General features: G+C 43.2%; 1 protein-coding gene across 5 annotated transcripts in view; it reads left to right on the forward strand.

The window, feature by feature from the left end:
• The window catches only part of schip1 (schwannomin interacting protein 1), a 325,572-nt gene that overhangs the window by 302,718 nt on the left and 3,160 nt on the right, over positions 1 to 19,694 (forward strand). For all 5 annotated transcript variants that reach the window (XM_061781837.1, XM_061781838.1, XM_061781840.1 and 2 more), the window contains 4 exons: positions 5,928 to 6,046; positions 10,227 to 10,344; positions 11,417 to 11,614; positions 18,919 to 19,042. In XM_061781837.1, the coding sequence (XP_061637821.1) occupies positions 5,928 to 6,046; positions 10,227 to 10,344; positions 11,417 to 11,614; positions 18,919 to 19,042 (559 nt within the window). The remainder of the gene's footprint in view (positions 1 to 5,927; positions 6,047 to 10,226; positions 10,345 to 11,416; positions 11,615 to 18,918; positions 19,043 to 19,694) is intronic.

Here is a 19,694-nt window from a genome sequence, read left to right on the forward strand (position 1 = left end):
TACCTGCTTCTGATTGGGGCTCATTTGACCGAATTGACTAGTAAGACTTCATCAAAGCTCCAGATTTTCTCAAAATGGCTGCTTCAAACCAAACTGGCTGGCTGTTGAATTTCGGGCAAGGCCTTTTTTTTGTGTGCCCTGTAATGATAGAAATATCCACCAAACATCATGTTGATAGGTAAAACTGGTCTCAGGCCATTTTTTTTTCTAACTTTCCAGGGGCTGATCCTGATTAATTTTTGATGGGTTGTGTTGAGGACCCGTAAAATCGAATACATTTTCACCGAGATACTGGTGCTTGCAAAGATTGGTGGGTTGTTGAGGCCCCCAAAAAGGCGATTCCTAACAAAACATCATCATCATCATAATGAGAATATTTGTTTAGTAATTTAGTATGGTCCTCGGAGGACTTAAATGGCCCCTGATTGGAAGACGGTTCCCCACCCCTGCTTTGAAGGGTCTGTAATCACTTCTCCAAACATACTTAGACAGGTGCATTGCAATGTCAAGCCTGTGCTCGCAATATTTAGTACTTGTTGATGTATGCTTGTGTGTCCTCGCGTGAACACTGGCTGCTTGTGTGTGACCGGGGAGCAAGGTCTCGCTAGGTAAAAAGCCTCCATTGTGCTGGTCGTAAAGAGAGAGCGAGAGAGAGAGAGAGAGAGAGAGAGAGAGAGAGTAGTGAGAGCTGGAGGGGGAAAGTGGACATAAATATGAATACATGAAAGCAATGACACATTTCGAGTGAGCTGTGCCTTGAAGGCCATGCTCACATAAGCATGGCTATTTTTGCATTTGTATATTTTTCTGTGCATTTTAAACTCAGGCTGCACAGTGGTTGGACTAGTGGTTCGCACATCTGCCTCACAGGTGGGAAGTTGTGGCTACCTGTGTGGAGTTTGCATGTCCTCCCTGTGCTTGCATGGGTTTTATCTGAGTAATGCAGCTTTCTTCCACAGCCCAAAAACATGCATGAAGATTCCAAGTTGTTCATAGGTGTAAATGTGAATGATTATTTGTTTACATGTGCCCTGAAACTGACTCTCGACCAGTCTAGGATGTCCCCTTCCTACTTCCCAACATCAGCTGAGATAGGCTACAGCTCACTCATGGCCCTAATGAGAAATGAATGCCACTGATTGATTTGCATTGAAGTATTCTTTAGTTACCGATAATGTTAACTTTAAATCAAGTTATAATTTTCAGTAACTGTACTGCCAATCCACAAAGGTATGATTACCTTTTCCCTCGATTTAGCGTTGTTCACTCTTTTGATTGATTGAAATAGCCTCACTAGCGCCTATTGCTTTAGAAGGTGTTCATGTCGCAGAGATGTTGTCAAAAGTACAACAGATATGAACAAAGATCTTTTAAAGGGAAAGAAGGAAACACATTGAAACATTTGAGGTTGACTGCAAACGCTTCAGTGATGTATAGTTGTCTCATAAAATAATGACAATTGATATAATGAAACCTTTAGTAACTCTACAGGCAATGTTTAAGTAAAACTGTAAACACAAGCGAATCACTTTTAAAAACGTTGCGTCGAATTGGGAATTGTAAAACCTTGAGTGCGTTTGATTTTGAGGCTCCACCGTTGGAAGCAATCAAAGCAGTCGTACTGGAAGGCCGCAGGAATGTACTGTAGATAGACAAACCACCACATTCAGAAGCACCAGTCAATTACAGGCTATCAGAGCCACCAATTTGGAGGAGGAGAAAGGGGGGAGGGGTGTCTGTGTTCGCACGGATGATGGAATAATCGCCCCACTCGATATGGATATTCAAGGGGCCCAAACGAGTGGGCCGTTACCCATCGAAATAAAAGTTTCCACTGCAGCACTGAGGAGGAGGAATTACCTTCATCAATGTGGATTTTTCTTCACTTTGTCAATTTGTGGAAAACCCACATTAGCTTGATTGTGTTCCTCCCCAATCTAATTTGGACCCTTTGGGATGCTCGAGGATGAAGGAGGTCATTAGAGCTGTCACTATTATCCTCTCTCGCCTCTTGCCCACATTGAATTGTTAATTCAATGGCTCCCGCAATTTTCCATCTCATCATCCTTTCGCAAAAAGGGAGCCACTCCAAGACAATTTGACCATTTAGAGGTTTTATGTGATTGCTGCAAATCTTCCGCCAGTAGAAAAAAGGCAGGAGAGGTTATGAATGTAGCTTAACCGCGGTGATGAGATCTAGGGAGCGGAGATGTGGTAAATTCACAGCACGAAGACAAAGCATTGATACGCTGTGTTCATTTGATTACCTTGCAATTCCATGTGCTGTACTTCCAGTGCAGTTTATGTAAAGTTCGACACGCCCCATTAAAGCGAGCCGGCTGATGAGTGCGGAAGCAAAACAAGCAGCGGCACGTGTCGGCTTCCCAATTGGCACCTGGGCCCCACAGTGTCATATTCAGCAGCTCCGTAAATCCTTACGACGTTTGTTTTCCCTCACACGGCCCACCCAAGCGCGCAAACACAGCTGATGACGTTTAGACAAAGATAGGAAGTTCTTTTGTGCCGCAAGTGTGAGGCTCAAACACATTCTGTGAGCCATGTTAACCCCTCTCGGGGGCTCACTTATTGTCGACATGCTATTTATTTATGTTGTGTGGTGTTACTCTGAGAATTCCTTGAACCCGAAACAACATTATTGAGTGACTTTGACTGATTTTGAATTGCACGCTATTTCATTGATTGGTATAGTTACTTTTTAGTCATTTGAAATTAAAAAGCGTTTTTTTAAATAGTAAAGTGTAAACTATAAACGCATACAAGATAAACCATGACAATTTGTTGATAAGTTTTGAGTAAAGGAAAATAGCGCTTTATTGTAAAATATAATTATAAAAACAAAAGAGAATGAAAATATAAATGAAAATAAAAGGAAAGAAATAAAGAGTGCTGAGAGCACACGGTTGTTCGTGTGTTGCATATGTGCCTTTAATGGGCGTGGCCTGGGGAGTGCCCTTAGCACAGACTTTCCATTGGTGTATTGCCACATGTGGAGAAAGCAAATTATGTTCCTACCATATACTGACCATAAAAAATAAATAACTGAATTGAACTTTATTTTGCACTTTAAACGTATAATTTGTATTGAGATTATTTTTCATGGTTTTATTTTTTATTTTAATCTATTCAAATGTACAATATGCTTTTATTTAAGTGAAGCAGTAGTTATGTTGCAATTTAAATATATAGCTTTGTTATTGATTTTATTGAAGTTATTTTTCAGGATTTCCTAAGATAATGCTTTATTTATTTTATTCAATTGTAGTACATTCTTATTTTTAAAGTTACTTTTTGTGAGCCATTGGTTAATAATAAATGAGTCAGTTTTTCTCATACGTACTGTTCATACTGATAATTGTTCTCTGTTTGAGTAAATTCACTTTTTTAACATTCCATACTGCAAATTAAATATGAGTAAATATGTATGATTACTGCTGATAATCGGATCGGGCCTACACCGATATCGTTTCGATATAAGGCTGCAATATCGGTATCGAATCGCAAGTGAAAACATTGGATTGGGACATCCCTAGAAATAACCTCTGGAAGAGAAAATCTGCAGGTCCTGATTTAAAATGAAAATCTACTTAATAGGATTTGACCAAAGCTCAACAATCTTCTATTGGCTCGTTGAAAATCTATTGGGTTCTTGCTCTGACTGAGCAAGTGGGTGTGAAGACAATCGGTTGAAAACTGTGGTGGGAAACGATAACTGAAAATACATCCCAAAATCTGTGGGCTCTTGCTCTTATCCTGAAAAACAACCTCTGCAAGTGCGACGAAGACCAAACGTGCAATGGCCTTGGATGCGGAATGATATTGCAAATCTATGGGTCTCTTGCTGTCACATCTACTTCTACAGCTTCGTGTGTGGCATATCTTTGAAAAGCTTTTGGGTCATTCAGGCAAAATAACCTCCGGAAGTCTGAACAAAAATATCCACAAGATATGACAGACTAGCAGTTAGTTATCGGCTAGGATTTTTAAAAAAATAATTTAATCTTGAATTTGCAGCACTGATGCTACTTTATGTGTGTTTGGATAGCTAATAGATTCATTATACTAGTGACTACTGACCAAAAAGCTTCCAGCGTGTGTCAATTTCTTTGCTTTAGTGTGTTTTTCTCAATTGCACTATAAGGGTTATGGCATGCATGTCATTGTAATGCAAAATATGCGCCTTTTTGTACCTGCTTTCACTTTACAATGGGATTATAAAGCCAATTGAGTGTTGCTGCAAAGTGGATTGACTGACATATTGTCACCTCAATCATGATGGAGCATTGCGTGGCGTGACATTCCTGCACCAAGCTGCTTGGACCTTCAGGACATCGTAATTATACCCTCATATACAGTACTGTATATATATGTTACGTGCCTTTATTGTGTGTGTGTGTGTAAGGAAGTGGAAGCAGTGCCAGGCCTACTGATCTTTGTGCCATCTGTTGGCCACTTGCTCAGATTGTGTTAATTGGCACTGGGTGAAGGAGCTCTCATAGACGAGACAAGGCAGAAAAAGAGGAAATGTTAGGGGGAAAGGAGTGGGAGGAAAGGTGAAGATGTGGGAGAAGACGGTTTGAGGCAGACGTGGAGGAGCGAAGACGGAAGGAAATGCCTGGCGTGCGTGATGAGCGCCTGGCGAGGCTGAATCGGGTAGATAAGGCACCGGTGGGAACGGGAGTGACGGAGATAGGAGAGAAATGGCAAAAATGTGAGCGGAGATTGGAAGTCAGGGGAAAGAAAGCCGAAATGGAAGGATCCCCTTTGAATTTCTATTATTGTTTATTTATCACTTTTGCTTTTCATTTTGCATTTCAGAGCAAGGTAAGATAGACAAGAGGCAGGAAATGAAGGGAAAGTGAGGAAATGCAAAATTACGTATGGGAAATAAAACTAACAATGTTGTGTTTGGTTAGTTTGGTCACGACTCATTTTGGTGGCCTTTAAGGAGACAGACGGAGGAGACCATTTTTTTTTCACACCTAAATTCTTGTCTCACTGACATTTTTAGAGGCTTATGCAAATGAACGACGGTATGCCCCGCTCCATATACTGCTGGACCAATGGAAAGTCTGACTTTTGTTACCATGACGACTGGGGACAAAACCTAAGCCTCGTGAGAGCAGAGTCCAAAGTGTGGGTTGTCCATGAAGACAAAATAAAAAGCATTTTTACACATGGAGACACCACTTCATACACTACGCTGTGTGTATGTTGCAACACACACCTGCCACCATTGAAAGTGCCTCTGATTAACCCCAAATAAAGTTTGGCTGTTCTAGGAGACTTTTCATGATTTTTATACATATATAGTATCAGTTCATTTCAGTTTGTCACATTGCATACATTGAAATGACACCATTAGATACTGATGTATGCATATACTGCATATAATTGTATTATGCAGACGTGAGAAAGGTGCTTCATGTGATGTACGTATTGGATCACAAATCCTATGGCGGTAAAACAACTAAGTGAAGTGCTGCCAAGGCCATGCTGGGTCGGGAGTTCAGGATTGGGAAGAGGCCAATTGGAGCAACTCTTCTAATGTTAACACTGTTCATGTTGTATGTTTAGCACATGCCTCAAACTGGTATTCGACATAAACTTGGTGCTTTTGTTCTTTGATGCATCAGCACCACCTACTTGTGAAACTTTGACTTGTGTCTAATATTTAAAAGGTCTCCCTGAATCTAATTCACACTTTTTTCTGGTTCAGCTGAGTCCGCACTTTGTATTGCAGCTTGTTAAGATGACACCCAGCCTCTCAGTGCAAATTAAGAGGCTGCTGCTATAAATACGCTGGCCATGTAAGAGGGGGGATAATGGTGTCATGGCCTAAAAATAAAGTTCTCGCTGCCATGACAACCTGAGGTTCTGAAACAAAGTTCTTTTCTCTTGTGTTTCAGGCCCAAAAGAATGAGAGAGAGTCTATTAGGCAGAAGTTGGCCCTGGGCAGTTTCTTCGACGATGGACCGGGCATCTACACCAGCTGCAGCAAGAGCGGCAAGCCCAGCCTGTCATCACGGTAACATCACTGGCTTTGCCTCTCCGTCGTTATCAAAAATTACATCGGAGGTTTAACTGCCTTCCATCCCCAAAACACACACACAAACACACTGTCACCTAGAGGTGTGGACTCTCAGCTCTCTCAACAGCTCAACTTGGCAATGTTTATTTTCTTTTATAGAAATTCCAGAATGATGTAACTAAAACGTTGACGTCCTCAATAGATATCACTCATGTAGAAATGTCCCACTATACTAAAACTTAATAAGAGCTTATTCCCTTTGCGTGATCAAAGACGACCGATATGGAAGGCATGCGCAACGCATATCGTGCCTTCACAGCATCTATTCGACATGAAGCTACATTCTTCTTAGTGTCCTTTTCTTCTTCTTCCCCTATTTTTGACATATCCTTTTTTACGCAGTGCCCCCTAGTGTTCTAACTGAGATACCACAGTTGGATAAAATTGTGCCTTTAGAAAAAGATGACAAACTTGTGTTTCTCTTTTTTTTTATTAATGCCTTGTGTTTTTGATACTCACAAGAAATGCCAAGTTTAAACTTAAATCTCTTTATTTATTTATTTTTTATTTGTGTTTGAAATTGCCTCACTAGAAATGTTTGTGGACAAGAAAATGCAGTTTCTTGCTATATGCACAATGTGAGTTTAAGAAAAATATTGTTGATTATCTAGAAGAGGAAAGCAATCGCTCATTCATTATTAAGTGAAATGTCTCATTTTCTTTTGTGTTTTCATAATTGCTCTTTAACCAAACAAAATTATATTTTACCCGATTACTTGCTTATTCGATGAAATTGTCAGGAGGATACTCGATTACTAATTGCAGCACTACTGGGTGCAAATTCTCATTTGTGACAGCTCCATTTAACATAACTTCAGATTTGAACTCGGGTCCTCAGATAATATACAATAATAACAACAATATGCAAATATGATATGTATTAAAATATATTTTTATTTTGACTCGAAACGACTCGAAACTGAAAGTGTATGACTTGCGACTTGACTCGGGACTTGACTCTGGACTCTGGTTAGGACTTGAGACTTTTGACTTGCAAAGCAATGACTTGGTCCCACCTCTGCTGTTCCCTCTTCTTACTTTATAACTTCAATAGTTCAATTGACGTCCTTTGATTCGAATGAAGTATAACACTAGGACCCAATGTCACCTTGAGGCAGTGTTGTGAATTAAAATCATGATATCATTAGAATTCAATATGCTAGTAATATCGTTGCGGTGTAAAGTTCACGAACATTCATCACGAGTATGAATGCCATCAATCAACATTCATCTGTTTGTAGCGATGTGGCTACACTTAAGCGCAAAATGATTTCAACTTTTAACATTTTGAAATAAAGTGAATAATTCATGTGTTGAATGGCTGGAAATGAACAAGGCGGTAAAAGACCGTAAGCATTTGTGTTAGGAGATATTAATGATAAATATTGGCAAGTTCCAAAAATCTTAGGGGACAATGATTACAAAACATAATATTCTGCACCTTTCTAAAGGTTCCTGGTTACCTCGTCGTCGTCTCCAGTAATGATTGTCGCGAGCTCCCTCTGGTGGTGCATAAAAGAATGACTGCCTCAATGCACTTCAGTTCAGTTGTATTTGACTTTTAAGTTAGAATTTAATCTTTAAGAATTGTCGGTTTTTAAACATTTTCTTAGCTGCGATTTTTATTCTACTTTTATGTGCGCTACATTTGAATTGAATCATTATTTAAGTGCCATTTTTTATTTTCGTATATTTATATTTATTTGTTAACTTTCAAACTTGATATTATGTCACAGTGTCTTACAATAATATTACATATTTATAGTAATTAAACCTTTATTTTTTGATAAACATTACTACTATGCTCCTTGTTTTTAAAGTTTTAGGTACTTGGTGTGAAACATTCTCTAACCACTGATCTAGAGCAATTTAACCATCTGTGCATTTAGAAAAAAGTATATGCGTGTTTCGGCAAAGAGTGTGAATCATTTTGGACATGTAGTTTTTGTTCAAATGTAAAAAATGGCATTGTTATTTTTTTTAATTAGTAACCCAACGTTTTAGTCCTTTGTCACGTTCTTTCTTCCAGCATTTTCAGCTAAAAGATACCAGTTCAACAAATAAAAATTCAATTTGCTCAAATTCTTTCCAGTAATAACCCTGTTGTGTATGAATTTGGTCATTATAAAAAGATTTTATATCAATTCTTGTAATGTATTTGTTAAAAGGAGAGTGACCACGACTCATTGTTAAGCGTTGAATTGATGGATCCGTCAGGAAGCCTGCATTTATGTTTGCCGTATCTGCACTCGTCTCGAATATGAATCATCCATATTTCCTAGTCTCATTTTCCAGAAAGTATGAACTTATGAGACCGCTCTCTTTGAGCTGCAGAGTTTGTAAAATCTGAGTCATCGCCCTTTAAAGTTCTATTTTAATCAGTGCTGATTGGATGCCCTGTTGTGTGATCAATCAGCTCTGCTTTTAATTACCGCATCGAATAAGCAGATTATTGATCTGCATTCGGAGCTGGATCCACACCTCGTCGTAGCCGCCTCACGCAAAAGAAAAAACACCCCAGAGCAGCCTGCAGTGATCTGCATTGAGGACAAGCAGGGAGATGATTAAAAACACGAGACCTCATGGAGTCAGTCCTCACCCTGCACTATGATCTCATGGAGGCAGCCTTGATATTTTTATTTTATTTATTTATTTATTTTACTACAGGGCCACGTACGACAGCAATGGATAAAGCAAGGTTCTTTGGACATTTTATGAGGTACAGCTAATGACGATGATGCTAATGATGCATTTGTTACCTGGGCGGCCTTCAGTCAGGATTTACCCGACTTCATCCCACCACTATCATATCGCAATTGCAGTCCAGAAAGCAGCACGATACAAAATGCGGAATAAGAGCATGCAACTGTGCCAAGTACATGATCTGGAGCAGTTCAGACTCAATATTTGTCTAATAACATGACAATTTAACATTTAATCAGTAAACTCTGAGATTTGTTTCTAAATACATTAAACAGATGAATATAATTGCTGATAACATGTGAACAAGACTGAGAACTATGTAGTAGTCAATTGGAGATGTATAGCATTCAATTGTTTTATTACCGTTTCAGTTTTCCAGACTTTTGGGGGGGGGGGGGGGGGGGTGACTAAAACCGGGCCTGGTGACGCACTTCGGCCCCGGCATGAGTCGCCCACCCCCACTATACAAGAACTTACGCGCCTTCGTTCACAAACAGAGACTTCAAAGAAAATGCATCATACTCACCAGAGATGCTGATTATTAAATGTGTGTGTAGATTGCTACCGACATGATTTGCCCGTCGAAGTAAGCTATGACGAGTTTTGCTCTAACCAACCAATCAGAGGATGGAACAATCCTGATGTCAGGAAAATTTAGGGAGCAGAGAGCGATACAGTTGGCGCAAGTTTACGAGGCATAAAATGTAGGCGGCTTCTATTTAATTGGTTTATGTGACAGGTTGAAACCTGTTTGAGCAAAGAAATGTACCGTCCACGTGTAATGGGAGCAGTGCAGCCAAGAGAAACGGTATGAAGTGAAGGGATTGGACTGTTGGGAATACATTTCAAGAATTTCATGGAACACATATTAAAATTCAAATACTGAGGTCAGTACAGAAAAGGCCTATCTGTCCCTAACCACTCACTACCGCGTCATCATGTCCAGTTCAGAAGGTAGAATCTGCGTTTTGATTGACACTGTCATAACATGTTTACTGCATCACACTGAGAGCTGTTTGTATTATTTATCATAATATGTATTATTGAGCCGGCACGGTGTTCGACTGGTTAGCACATCTGCCTCACGTTCTGGGGACCCGGGTTCAAATCCCGGCCCCGCCTGTGTGGAGTTTGCATGTTCTCCCCGTGTCTGCGTGGGTTTTCTCCCGCATCCCAAAAACATGCATGGTAGGTTGATTGAAGACTCTAAATTGCCCGTAGGTGTGAATGTGAGTGCGACTGGTTGTTTCTATGTGCCCTGCGATTGGCTGGCGACCGGTTCAGGGTGTACCCCGCCTCCCGCCCGAAGATAGCTGGTACAGGCTCCAGCAGCCCGCGACCCTAGTGAATGAAAATGGATGGATGTATTATTGAATAGTATTTCTCTCTCCCCATGCTTCCCTATTTCCTGCAGGCTGCAGAGCGGCATGAACCTGCAGATCTGTTTCGTTAACGACAGCGGCAGTGACAAGGACAGCGATGCGGATGACAGCAAGACAGAGACCAGTCTGGACACGCCTCTGTCCCCCATGGTACGCCCACCCGTCCAGCCGTCCGCCAACTGTACTGTACGTCCGCCGTGACACCAAACCGGGAAGCGTACTGCGGGTCTCTCGGGCGTAGCGGCCATATGGAGGTCCGTGCCCACGTTTTCTGGCCCGTTAACCAATTCCTGGGCTGCAAATGAGAAATGAATTGGAATACGCTCAGCGAGGCCACGGATGGCTGGATACATTAACTTCCTGTCAGCCTGAAACACAGCTAACACAAAGAGAGGGAAATGTTCATCCTTACTCTTCTGCTGATGAACAGCAATTATACAATACATACAATCAAAAGAGATTATTATTATTTTTTTTAATGTAATTTTCTGTTAGACAATATTGATAGTGGTGCCTTGACTTGATTTACCAGTTTAATGTGTTCCATGATCCAATATTTGACACACGGACATGAAAGTGAAAGGCTGAGTCCATTTTTAACTATGATCCAAAACAATCTCTGAGATTAATGTTGTCATGTGGCATATTGATAATATTCTTATGTTGTGGCGAGAAGAGCGATTTGTGTTTTAGTCCCCCCCTGTAATCGCTCCACAGTGTTGTGCATCCGTTTTTAGGTTCCACGCATTCGGATTGGTTCCACCCAGTCTGCCTCTCTTTTGATTCAGTTTTAAACTCCAGTTTTACTTGACATTTATTGTAATATACTTGTAGACTATTTTAATTACATTACTAATTATTTGCATTTGATTAAAATATATTTATTTTAATCATTTGTAATAATGAACTTTGTATTTCCATAAATTGAAGTTAGTATTAAAAAAAATGTGTTGGTTCAAAAATAAAGGCCACCCCCTAATAAACGCCTTACCCCAAATAGCTCATTCTCTTTGCAATTGAGTAAATAACGCCACAAAGATGAGGAAATGCATCATGGAAAGAAAGAAAAATCGCACTTTCTAGTGGGGAACTTCCCCAATACAAGTCATCACTGAATTATCAGAACCAAGTGCAGTACACAAGTCCAAAAGCTGACCTTTTCCCTGTTCTCGCTTTCCTTTTCCAAACTGCTTCTCTTTTTCCTTGACACTGTCCGGTGCAGTCCAAGCAGAGTTCGTCCTACTCGGAACGGGACACCACGGAGGACGACTCCGAGTCCCTGGAGGACATGGACTTCTTGAGTCGACAGAAGAAGCTCCAGGCGGAGGCCAAGCTGGCACTGGCCATGGCCAAACCCATGGCCAAGATGCAGGTGGAGGTGGAGAAACAGAACCGTAAAAAATCGCCCGTGGTTGATCTGGTGAGTTTCCTGTTTTAGAAGATTAGGATACTCCAGATTTCCGCTTGCCAGATGCTCACTTTTGGTTGAGACGCCCGAGAGGCTTTCATTTAACGATATGTGCATTTTTGTGGTTGTAGTTTCTCATTTATTCTCACCGTCATTCATTATACTTTACGTAAACTAATTACATAATTTCATATTTTCTATTATGATAATATGGTAATAAATTCTTCAACAATTGTCATTTCTGCTCACCTTCATTCGTTTTATTATGTATTTTAACGTTTTTAGTTTCTGTAAATTTATTGAAATTTCTGCTTACCTTCTTTCAGTTTATTCTACGTTCTACTTCTTTATCTTTATTTTAATTATTTAACGTAGGAATGTCAAACATCTTGTTAAAAACCTTGTTTCTTATTATTATTTAGCTGTGAGCTAATCAAATTCTGCTCCACTTTAAACTACACAGCAGTTAACCTCTATAAAAGGTTCAATAAAAACCGAGCATCATAAAATTGTGCAGGTGTACCTTGTCGTTGCCCGTGGGTGTATGGATTGAACAGGCCCGATCGGTGTTATGACGATGTCACAGGAAGTCCACGTTTAAACGAAGTAAAGCAACATTCATCATTATTTCATACCTTTTTTTTTCTGGTTCGCTGCCTCCCTCTGTAACACACACACACACATTCGATTTCCGCGCGGACTCGCAGACTTTAGTTATTCAGGGAAGTGCAGGGCGGCCAGGCCCCGCTCCATCCATAATTCATCTAGCGGAAAGCATTGACTAGTGTGTTCATCAACGGCGCAGTGCTCGGTAGTCACAGAGCATCACTGTCACATCCCCTCTGAACACACAAAGAATATTAAAATGGATCAAGGTCTGCAAATACATGCTCAATGAGGCAAACCCATCAAACTGCAATGTACGTGGATATAAAAGGTCTACACACCCCTGTTCAAATGCCGGGAGACCAACATGAATCATTTCAAAACTTTTTCCACCTTTAATGTGACTTACAAACTGTACAACTTAATAGGGGAAAAAAATCATCTTTTCGAGAGGTAAGTCGAAAAAGAAACAATAGAAATAATGTGGTTGCACAAGTGTGCACACCCTCGTATAAATGGGATGTGGCTGTGTTCAGAATTAACCAAATGGCAACTCATGTTAAATGGGAGTTAACGCACACCTGCCACCATTTTAAGTGCCAATGATAAACCCCCATTGAACTTCTGATGTTGTAGTATGCTTTTCTTGACATTTATTTCCTTTCTAGCAGAAGCCTTTTGGGATAACACTGACTCATATTCTCATATTTGGAATTGTTCGTAATTACCTTGCCTCACTGTAGGTTTGGTATTCTTTGGTGATGAGTAGTGTTGTGCCAAACATACGTTTTGGAATTATGGCCAAATTTATACACACTGTATATATAAAAACTTTGAAGAGGGATGTGTAGACATTTTACATCCACTGTATAACATGTGCTAAGACTATTTTACACTGTGATTCAAATTTTAAAAGGTACAGTATTTTACGACATCATCCTCCACATTATCATTAAGTAAATGACACATAAATGTTACTGACAAACTTCCCACATATGCTGAAGGTGCGAATCTATGAAGGTATTTAAACTGTGCATAGTCATGATGGTGTTGATGTGCCAAAACATTTTCTCGTATGTGACAGTTTGAAAAAAATAAATAAATAAAATAAATTATCGATCCGCAACAGTCCTCATCTTTACACAGGTATGTATACATTTGCGCTCATCCAGCCATCCATTCTCTACCGCTTATCCGGGTCGGGTCGCGGGGGCAGTAGCTTCAGCAGGGACGCCCAGACTTCCCTCTCCCCAGCCACTTCATCCAGCTCTTCCGGGGGGATCCCGAGGCGTTCCCAGGCCAGCCGAAGGATGTAGTCTCTCCAGCGTGTCCTGGGTCGTCCCCGGGGTCTCCTCCCGGTGGGACATGCCCGGAACACCTCACCAGGGAGGCGTCCGGGAGGCATCCGAATCAGATGCCCCAGCCACCTCATCTGGCTCCTCTCAATGCGGAGGAGCAGCGGCTCTACTCTGAGATCCTCCCGGATGACCGAGCTTCTCACCCTATCTCTAAGGGAGAGCCCGGACACCCTGCGGAGGAAACTCATTTCAGCCGCTTGTATCCGGGATCTTGTTCTTTCGGTCACGACCCACAGCTCATGACCATAGCTGAGGGTAGGAACGTAGATCGACCGGTAAATTGAGAGCTTCGCCTTTCGGCTTAGCTCTTTCTTTACCACAACGGACCGCTACAAAGTCCGCATCACTGCAGACGCTGCACCGATCCGCCTGTCGATCTCCCGTTCCATTCTTCCCTCACTCGTGAACAAGACCCCAAGATACTTGAATTCCTCCACTTGGGGCAGGATCTCATCCCCGACCTGGAGAAGGCATGCCACCCTTTTCCGACTGAGGACCATGGTCTCAGATTTGGAGGTGCTGATTTTCATCCCAGCCGCTTCACACTCGGCTGCGAACTGCTCCAATGAGAGTTGGAGGTCACGGCTTGATGAAGCCAACAGAACCACATCATCTGCAAAAAGCAGAGATGCAATACTGAGGCCACCAAACCGGACCCCCTCTACGCCTCGGCTGCGCCTAGAAATTCTGTCCATAAAAGTTATGAACAGAATCGGCGACAAAGGGCAGCCTTGGCGGAGTCCAACCCTCACCGGGAACGAGTCCGACTTACTGCCGGATATGCGGACCAAACTCTGACTCCGGTCGTACAGGGACCGAACAGCCCGTATCAGGGGGTTCGGTACCCCATACTCCCGAAGCACTCTCCACAGGACTCCCCGAGGGACACGGTTGAACGCCTTCTCCAAGTCCACAAAACACATGTAGACTGTTTGGGCGAGCTCCCATGCACCCTCGAGGACCCTGCCGAGGGTGTAGAGCTGGTCCACTGTTCCACGGCCAGGACGAAAACCACACTGCTCCTCCTGAATCTGAGATTTGACTTCCCGACGGACCCTCCTCTCCAGCACCCCTGAATAGACCTTACCAGGGAGGCTGAGCAGTGTGATCCCCCTGTAGTTGGAACACACCCTCCGGTCCCCCTTCTTAAAAAGGGGGACCACCACCCCAGTCTGCCAATCCAGAGGCACTGTCCCCGATGTCCACGCGATGTTGCAGAGGCATGTCAACCAGGACAGCCCCACAACATCCAGAGCCTTTAGGAACTCCGGGCGAATCTCATCCACCCCCGGGGCCCTGCCACCGAGGAGCTTTTTAACTACCTCGGTGACCTCAAACCCAGAGATAGGAGAGCCCGCCTCAGAGAACCCACACTCTGCTTCCCCATGGGAAGGCGTCTCGGTGGAATTGAGGAGGTCTTCGAAGTATTCTCCCCACCGACTCACAACGTCCCGAGTCGAGGTCAGCAGCGCCCCATCCCCACTATACACAGTGTTGGTGGTGCACTGCTTTCCTCTCCTGAGACGTCGGATGGTGGACCAGAATTTCCTCGAAGCCGTCCGGAAGTCTTTCTCCATGGCCTCACCGAACTCCTCCCATGCCCGGGTTTTTGCTTCAGCGACCACCAGAGCTGCATTCCGCTTGGCCAGCCGGTACCCATCAGCTGCCTCAGGAGTCCCACAGGCCAAAAAGGCCCGATAGGACTCCTTCTTCAGCTTGACGGCATCCCTCACCGTTGGTGTCCACCAACGGGTTCGGGGATTGCCGCCACGACAGGCACCGACCACCTTACGGCCACAGCTCCGGTCAGCCGCCTCAGCAATGGAGGCGCGGAACATGGTCCACTCGGACTCGATGTCCCCCGCCTCCCCCGGAACCTGAGCAAAGTTCTGTCGGAAGTGGGAGTTGAAACTCCTTCTGACAGGGGATTCTGCCAGACGTTCCCAGCAGACCCTCACAATACGTTTGGGCCTGCCACGTCGGACCGGCATCTTCCCCCACCGTCGGAGCCAACTCACCACCAGGTGGTGATCAGTTGACAGCTCCGCCCCTCTCTTCACCCGAGTGTCCAAGACATGCGGCCGCAAGTCCGATGACACGACCACAAAGTCGATCATCGAACTGCGACCTAGGGTGTCCTGGTGCCAAGTGCACGTGTGGACACCCTTATGCTTGAACATGGTGTTCGTTATGGACAATCCGTGACGAGCACAGAAGTCCAATAACAGAACACCGCTCGGGTTCTGATCGGGGGGGCCGTTCCTCCCAATCGCGCCCTTCCAGGTCTCACTGTCATTGCCCACGTGAGCATTGAAGTCCCCCAACAGAACAATGGAGTCCCCAGCGGGAGCGCTCTCCAGCACCCCCTCCAAGGACTCCAAAAAGGGTGGGTACTCTGAACTGCTGTTTGGTGCATAGGCACAAACAACAGTCAGGACCCGTCCCCCCACCCGAAGGCGGAGGGAGGCTACCCTCTCGTCCACCGGGGTGAACCCCAACGTACAGGCGCCGAGCCGGGGGGCAATAAGTATACCCACACCTGCTCGGCGCCTCTCACCATGGGCAACTCCAGAGTGGAAGAGAGTCCAACCCCTCTCGAGAGGACTGGTACCAGAGCCCAAGGTGTGTGTGGAGGCGAGTCCGACTATATCGAGTCAGAACTTCTCGACCTCACACACCAGCTCGGGCTCCTTCCCTGCCAGAGAGTGACATTCCACGTCCCTAGAGCCAGCTTCTGTAGCCGGGGATCGGATCGCCAAGGTCCCCGCCTTCGGCCACCGCCCAGCTCACACTGCACCCGACCCCTATGGCCCCTCCCACAGGTGGTGAGCCCATGGGAAGGGGGACCCACGTTACCCTTTCGGGCTGTGCCCGGCCGGGCCCCATGGGTGCAGGCCCGGCCACCAGGCGCTCGCCTTCGAGCCCCACCACCAGCATTTGCGCTCATAATATTTCTCATATTTCTTGTGTTATTCCAACTTTTAGCACAGCACAACATTTAAATAATTACAAATTCATGTGTCAAATTTCAACTTCTTCCTCTAATATTACAACTTTATTATTATAAAATGTTTTTGTATTTTTTGTATCTCCACTTTATTCTCACAATATTTACTTGAAAAAATAAAAGGTGTTTATTGTAATAATACAATGGTATTCCCTTAGAAATAAACAAAAAGTGATGTGACACTAAAATGTAAACTTTTTCGTATGATATTGGCACTTTTTAAAAAAAGTAAAATAATTTTTTTTATGGCAACTTTTAATGACAACTTTATTATGCATAATATTTTGACTTTATTCTTATTGTTCTATGTCTTTATCCTTGCAATTTTCTGTTGTTTTTTTTCACTGTGACCCTAATTCATTTGTTAGCAGGATTATGGGAAAAGAAACTACATACAGTAAATAGTGTAAGTGTTGTTGTTGTTTGTGGGCCTAGGAAGATTCATCTCAATTCCACTTTAATTTTAGAGCACTTGAAAAAATGGCATCAACAACCTATGCTGTAAGAAAGTTCTAGATTTCATAATTATTGAAAATAAAAAAATAATAAAATAATAAATAACATTTCATATTCGTTTCTGACTGAAATAATACTTCTTTAACTTCTGTAGCGCCGCCACTATGTCTTCGACCAAGGGTCACCAATGTCCCCCAAGGACCACATGAGTAGCCCGTGGGCCTTTTCTAAAAAATAGCTCACGAGTGATGGGACATTGTGATTTTCTAGGATTGTTGTAGAAGTGATCATTTGAAAAGTGTTGCATGTTGATTTTTATCTGTCGTCCCGCAAGTCAGGAGCAAAGAAGAGCTCCCTTCACATTGGCATTTGGAATGCAGGCGATCCAGCGATTGATTCCCTCTCGTTTCACAGTCCTTTTGGTTACAATGACGTGAATGTGGCTGAGCGGCCATCCGTAATAAACCAGGAATTAATAGCCTGCTAACTCACAAACAAAACAACACAAATCATCCCAAATGCAGCCCTCCATACATTACATCTACATTATTTTAGTTGCTAGATCTAATCACACTCAGTGAGACAGAGTGACCTCATAGTTCCTCACTGCGGCATTGACTCATTGTCGGTGGTTGATTTACTGGCTTTGAGCTGTCGCTCGTACCGCGATATGATCCATCTCGTGACAGAAACTCGCACGATTGGTCATCGGACGGATTCTAACCTACAACCTTATCGCCGCATCACCCACTCATTTTGTATTGTACAATATGCCGATTGTCTGTTGCTCATTGTCTTTGAGTTCAACCACTCCAAAGGGAAACTGACACATGGCAATGTGAAAGTGAAAGGTTGCCGGGAAACTAGCGAGAGGGCATGCAAATGCAAATATTGACAATGGGTATTTACAGTATTCGCCTGCTCTCACTGGAGCTGGGAGGGAAAATAATCCAGGCTGCAGAAAACAGTTGTTGTCTCATGTAACATTTATTTTATTGTTGATGGAACACATGCAATACCTGCTGAGTAGATATTCTAACAAGTCATTTTCTCATTCAATGAAACTGAACAGATATAAATCATATATGGCCATATATATCAGCCACTGTCGTCGGAAAGGCTCTGCCGCCCTCTAGTGCCCACTTAGAACACGACAGTGTCGTTGAGTTCATTTGCTCTTCACTTTGCTTCCCCGAGAATTTATTTTTAGAGACTCACACGTCACATATTATGACCCACTTCATAAGAAGCAAATCTAACCAAAAATAAACGTTCCTTACCCCGTTTACAGCTATTTAATGTCAATTTACATGACCTTCGATATTGGCAAATATGGAATATTGAGGACGAATATTAATGTAACATGAATCAGCACAGTGGATTTAAAATGCATATCCTGTTCGTCACACGTTTTATTTGTGTTTTTGGTGTGTTTGCATACCATATTTCATTCATGTTATTAGTAGTGGTAGTAATAGTAGTAGTAGTATATTAAAAAAATTACAATACTGGGATTGGCTGGCGACCAGTTCAGGGTGTACCCCGCCTCTCGCCCGAAGATAGCTGGGATGGGCTCCAGCACACCCGCGACCCTTGTGAGATGGAATATGAATGAATGAATGAAAAATTACAATATTATGGAGTACCTGAAGCACTGGAAATTCAATGGACAATTTAGGGTCTTCAGTGAACATGCAGGTTATTGTGATGTGGGAGGAAGATGGAGTACCCGGAGAGAATCGATACAATTCACATACATATATATTCCAAAGAATATTTTTATACTTTGAATTGTTTTCATGCCTGCTTGCCCAGAAAAAAAACAGCAACGTATCCTATTTTGATGGCTTGTCCTTTATATTAATGAAGTTGTTTCATTTGTCCGGCAGCTCCCGCACATGCCTCACATCAGTGAATGTCTCATGAAAAGAAGCCTGAAGCCCACCGACCTGAGGGACATGACGCTGGGACAGCTCCAGGTTATCGTCAACGATCTGCACTCCCAGATCGAGAGTGAGTCAACGCACACTCTTCTAGGCCTGTCGCCATAATTACTATATCGACTTATCATCCGACGAATAAAATGGACAACTATTGTTCTTCCGGACTCGACAAATAGTTGTCGTCGTGCGGATCACACAGTGAGCGAGTTGTGTCATTAGCCGCTAGCGGGCTCATGATGCACCGGTGGACCAACCGGTTACACTCTTGCCGGTGTTGGCTCTGTGCAATACTGCGCAGCTTTGCTCCATGTGCAGCGCATAGATTGACACAACAGACACACTCAGGGAAGGTTAACTCTTTGTTGTGTTTGCGAGCTAACGAGCTAGCGAGTTGAGGAGCTAAAGAGCTCTTCTCCACCGCAGCGAAGTCGTTTAAAACGTCAGTGCCTCTCCGGGTTGCCGTGTGTGTTAGTCCCCAATTAGCACAAACCCGGGAACGTCCACTGTTTATTAAGCATAGCCTCAGTGGCACACGATCTTCAGCCAGTAGTTGACGACAGAAAAACGTCAACGTACCGTATATTTGATTGATCGACAGGTGAAGGACCAACCACACAGTAGCCAGGTTTACTTGGAGACTTTTTTGTCATTCCGATTGAAGATCTCTGGTCAACTGGTTACAAGTGACTGGTTTTCCGATCGGGTATATGCATGATACGCAC

The sequence above is a fragment of the Phyllopteryx taeniolatus genome, chromosome 8, assembly GCF_024500385.1.
Source record: "Phyllopteryx taeniolatus isolate TA_2022b chromosome 8, UOR_Ptae_1.2, whole genome shotgun sequence".
NCBI lineage: Eukaryota > Metazoa > Chordata > Actinopteri > Syngnathiformes > Syngnathidae > Phyllopteryx > Phyllopteryx taeniolatus.